The following is a 4641-nucleotide window of genomic DNA, read 5'->3' as shown; positions in this document are numbered from 1 at the left end:
TCCAGGTTACGGCACCGGCGCCGCGCTGGGTTATTTTGAGCCTCCCGCCGGGAGAATCGGCRGCCGAAGAGCAGCGCCGCTTGGCAGGCTGGCGAGGCCGCGGGGAGAGATGTGCGCAGACAAGCCGCGGTCGGGGATTATTTCAAGCGGCAGGAACATCGAGAGCATGAGAACAGCTGCTGCTTTACTTCCCCCGGCTGCTCCAAACCTGGCAACACCAGAAATCACCATGGTTCCAGTTGCTGTAAATAAGATAGTGATCTCCCCCCTCCCCTTCTCAGTTTAACTTGTTACTAAAGAGTATAAACCTCAAATTCTTAGTCTCAGGCAAAAACAGAGCATTGATTGAAAAAACACCCAACCTTTAAAGAAGGACCAGGCAGTATTTTTTCTACTCTCTGGRCATGTGGGGTGTTAGCCAAAAAGTAGATTAAGTACATTTTCCTATAGCATGAATATCAAGATACCTGAGCATTAATTGATGTTTCCTATTACATGAAGCTCCCAGACTGGGTTGCTGCAGTCTGAACAATTAGCAGTTGAATTTGGCTTATTTATGATCTTTTTATAGGTAGAATAGGAAAAAGTTGAATTCACTTCCAACACAGCAGGAAGCTGCACCAAAATGGATGTTACTCATGTCACTGAAATTACACCGAAGAAAAAAAATGGAACACTATCAACATTGCAACGTTATGAACCCAACTCTCAACTGAAGGACTTACCTTGTTGTACCATGACTTAGGGCAGTTCAGTCAGCTCTTACTTTCTCGAACCATTTTCTTCAAGATACCAGATTAATCGCCAACTTCAAGTTTGAGAGACTGCACGGGGATATATCCCCTAGCCATACAGACATTTGAAGCTCATGAAGGAAGTTGTGAGAACATCCACCTACCTTACGGCAGCAGCAAACAGATCTAAAAGTGCCTCCTACTAAGAAACAGTAAGTGCTATTATCAGGCTATTATCAGTTAATAAGAGGGCAAGATGCCTTAAGGAACCCAATCCAAGGCTTTGAGTAGGGACTAGTCAGTCTTGGTGGAAGCCACACTGCTTTAACACAGTGGAAACCACGCCTCTTAAATCAGTCTAGTACTGCCACCTTGTGAAATCCTTCCGCTAAACCACCATGAAGAGCTGGATTATGTAACTATGAAGTCTACAAGTTTATGCTTGATTTTTTTAAAAGAGATAACTAAGTGTAGGGCCTCCTAAAAAAAAAAAAAAAAAATCCACAGGACTGAACAGGATCCTTTCTAAACCCCAGTACCACTGAGCACCTAGAACTTTCAATCCTATTTTTCATTATCAAGCCCTCAGGGTAAAACATGCTATAAGCCTTATCTTTGCAGTCTACTAGCAACAAACCTGAACATGATTACCAATACCCTCAAGAGAGCTTGCTGACAGTTCCAGGGATTGCCCTACACTTGTGAAGAGAAGCATGAGGTTCAGAATAAAGGCASTGAATGAATACAACATGCAGAGACTTGTTGAGGAGCAGCTTGGTGTAAACAAGCTCTAAACAGAAGTAGCACTGTAAACAAAGGATTTACACAACCTTCTGTCAGAGCAAGCAGCTTCCAGTCCCTATATGCTTCAGGTCTACACACCCCAACTTACTTCCAGTGAATAGTGACAGCCACAGGAACAGCCCCGGCTAGAGTCAGCTCTTGCGTTTGGTGGAGAGCAGTTACGAAGTTAATGCATTTTAAAAAACCTACAAGCCTCACCCGACAGCATCACTGAGGGATTAGTTATTCCAGTTCTAACTATCCTGTCCACTTCAGTGKGGTTTACCCAAGGACCGAGCCACCTGTGTGTGCTACTCTTGACCATGAGTAGCGGCTGGTAACTCCAGAGCAACAAAAAACAAGCTTGCCTGTTCAAGGCAGTTTTTGAGAAAGAAGGAACAAGTGTACCATCAGTGTGACAGCAGTTTAGTTCAGCCATACTCAAAGCAGGATAAAAACTTCAAACCATGTTTATTTTYGTTTTCCACATTTCAGTTAGAATACCACTTCAAAAACAAACAAAGGTTGAATGAACTCATGGCATCATTAAACAGTAACCCTAGTGAACTACAGTTCACAGGTGAAACTAGCAAATGTCATCTTTACTCAAGTTAAATATTGCACTCCTTTTCTAACACARATCAAAAGGAGTAGAGGATTCCATCTAAAGAATGCATATAAGACTATTGGAGGTACAGGAATAGACTAGAAAAGCAAAAATTCCTATTTTGAATGACATCAGTATAGCAAAATAGTAAGCTGAAGAATATTTACAGAGATATCTACAAAACATGCCTAGCAGTGCTCATCTGATGATCCAATGCACTGAAACTGCTAATAAACTGCCTGGGCAATTTCCTTCTTAAAGTCAGTTGTCTTCTCCAAAGGGCTGAGCAGATCTCTCCCTCAGTCCYAGTCCAGTTAAGAGCCTTCTTGTTGATCTTCAATCTTTGGAGCCAGATAGTATTTTAAGTGTCCCATATCAGCAATCTTGTACTCCACAACTGGAAAAAGATCATTCAGAACARGTCATTCCATCAACATCTCTTAACAGAGTTCTAAGCTGACCGCGCTCTACAGAGAGCCCTTCCAGAAGGGCTGCTTCCACTTACCAAGAGGAACATCTGCAGACATACTAAGTGTTACTGTAGGTGACAGTGGAGTGGCTTTGGTAAAAAAGTTCAAGTACCTCAAAGCAAAGGTTAATTGGACAGGCTCATTCATCTCTATTGTCACCTAGAAAAACCATTAGCCAYGTTAGAATTCCGTAAGTGCAAGCCATAAGCTCCCACAGATTTATCAAGTGTCCACATTACTGACCTGGACACCCCAGGCAAAGGCAGAGAAACAGCCAGCATTATTCCCTTCCCAACCACACACACAGCCAAGCACTGCATGGCAGACCCCAGCAGGAAGGGGCCAAAGCTGACAGTTACTTGCTGACTTGCTTCTATAAACCAGAGTAATATCTGACCCACCTTTATCTACCCATAGATGCCTATGACACTACCTCAGAGAATAAGTTACTGGTATAAATACTAGTATTAGCATTAATACTAATATTAACACTACTTACAGCTTCCTCTTCTTTATCCACGTTACTGGTCTGTGACAGCTTGATGTTTCCATTTCCTAGCTCTCCATTAGCTGAAAATTTCACACCATCCTTTGCACAAGAGATAACAACTGCATCTCCAATGTGGCTGAGATCTCTGCAGATGCGTGCAAATTCAGCAGAAGGCATCTTCACTACACAACTATATTCTTGTTCCTGCAAAGGAARCGTCACAATTAATCTTCTCCGAGAAGCTAGATGCAGTCAGTACACTTCAAATTTGGAGTCTTTCAACAGATGTTCTCTTCTTTGTCTCTACAAGCTCAAGAAATATTTTCCTTGCAGGAGTAATAATGTAATCCAATTAGAAATTCAAGTTRCTACTTACAGGAATTCCAAGCTGCTCCACATCCAGATCCATTAGCTTCATCTCATAATCAGACACTTTCTCTTGATCTGAAACAAACAAAGCTTAGTTTTAAGCACTTGGTCAGACTATTAACATCATCCCTAATTTACTCTAAAAACACTTTGGACAGAGCTTAAGAACACTTCAGTTAGGACAACAGGCTCCATCTTGATTAGTCTTGTTATTTGGGAGCTAGAAATATAAGCAACCTAAACAGGAAGATCCTAGAAGGATCTGTCTGTGGCCTGGAGAGGGTTTTCTTCACCCTGTGGTGATGTTGGTCAACTAGACTAAGCCTACATCTCCAGCTCCTTTTAAATGTTTAGAGTCAGGTGAGACTTCCAGCTTTGAAGTAGTTCACCTTGTTCCCATGGCCCAGAAGACCATACTGGTTCATCTAAGAAAACTACCTAAGGGAAAACAAACAAACAAACAAAAAAAGTCACAGTAGCATTAGTTACTAGATATAATACTTACTTGGTGCTTCAAACACTAGAGCTAGGGTATCCGCGTTGTCTTCTGCTCTGAGAGTTATTATGTCCTCATTTCCAGCACATTTCAGTATTTTAGACATGCTAGGGGAACAAAAGCTCAGTCACTCAAAGGGTCCCAAACTGACAGCACAAGAACACAGGCCCATCGGCTGTCATAGTGTTGAAACAAGTGTAACAAGAAACAGCCACTAGCTTCTGCTACAACATGACAACCCTGTACTACGATTCCTATCCACTTTTTACACTCCCTCCTATGGGCACAAATCCCTCCACCTTTAGCCCCTGCAACACCCCACGCGCTCACCGGGCAGCAAACACTTCACATGACGGCCAAGCACGAGGAAGGCTGCGCACTGCACGGCGCACCCTAGCCTGGAAGCCTCCCAGCTTCCAGCCCCCGCGACAGGTTGGGGGAGCAGAGCGCGGGCCCGCTCCTCGCGGGGGCGGAGGGGCAGCGGGAGCGGGGCCAGCCGCGGAGGCGCCATGGCGGGCAGAGCGCGGCCTTCCCCCGCCKTCCGCGCCCGGCTTTCCCGCCTCGGCGCGCCGGCAGTGACGTCACGGCGCCGCCAGGCCCCGCGCGCGCCGCGAAAAGCGGCGCCACAGCGCTGTGGAGAGCGGGGGAGGGGCGGCGCCGAGCCCCCCGGGGACAGGCCCTAACGGCCCCGA

At 45.1% G+C, this 4641-nt stretch overlaps 1 protein-coding gene across 1 annotated transcript in view; it reads right to left on the bottom strand.

Annotated features, from left to right (window-relative positions):
- Positions 1-1969: 1969 nt before the first annotated feature.
- The window catches only part of PCNA (proliferating cell nuclear antigen), a 3824-nt gene continuing 1152 nt past the window's right edge, over positions 1970-4641 (bottom strand). Inside the window, exons 2-6 of the mRNA XM_085313383.1 lie at positions 3959-4056; positions 3461-3528; positions 3094-3288; positions 2630-2753; positions 1970-2521 (exon numbers count right to left, since the gene is read on the bottom strand). Of these exons, the coding sequence (XP_085169509.1) occupies positions 2439-2521; positions 2630-2753; positions 3094-3288; positions 3461-3528; positions 3959-4056 (568 nt within the window). The 3' untranslated portion in view covers positions 1970-2438. The remainder of the gene's footprint in view (positions 2522-2629; positions 2754-3093; positions 3289-3460; positions 3529-3958; positions 4057-4641) is intronic.

This window comes from Rhea americana, unplaced genomic scaffold, assembly GCF_003343005.1.
Source record: "Rhea americana isolate MKP2758 unplaced genomic scaffold, rheAme1 scaffold_383, whole genome shotgun sequence".
Taxonomy (NCBI): Eukaryota; Metazoa; Chordata; class Aves; order Rheiformes; family Rheidae; genus Rhea; species Rhea americana.
The sequence above is the reverse complement of the archived record's forward strand: the minus strand, read 5'-3'. Positions and strand labels throughout refer to the sequence as shown.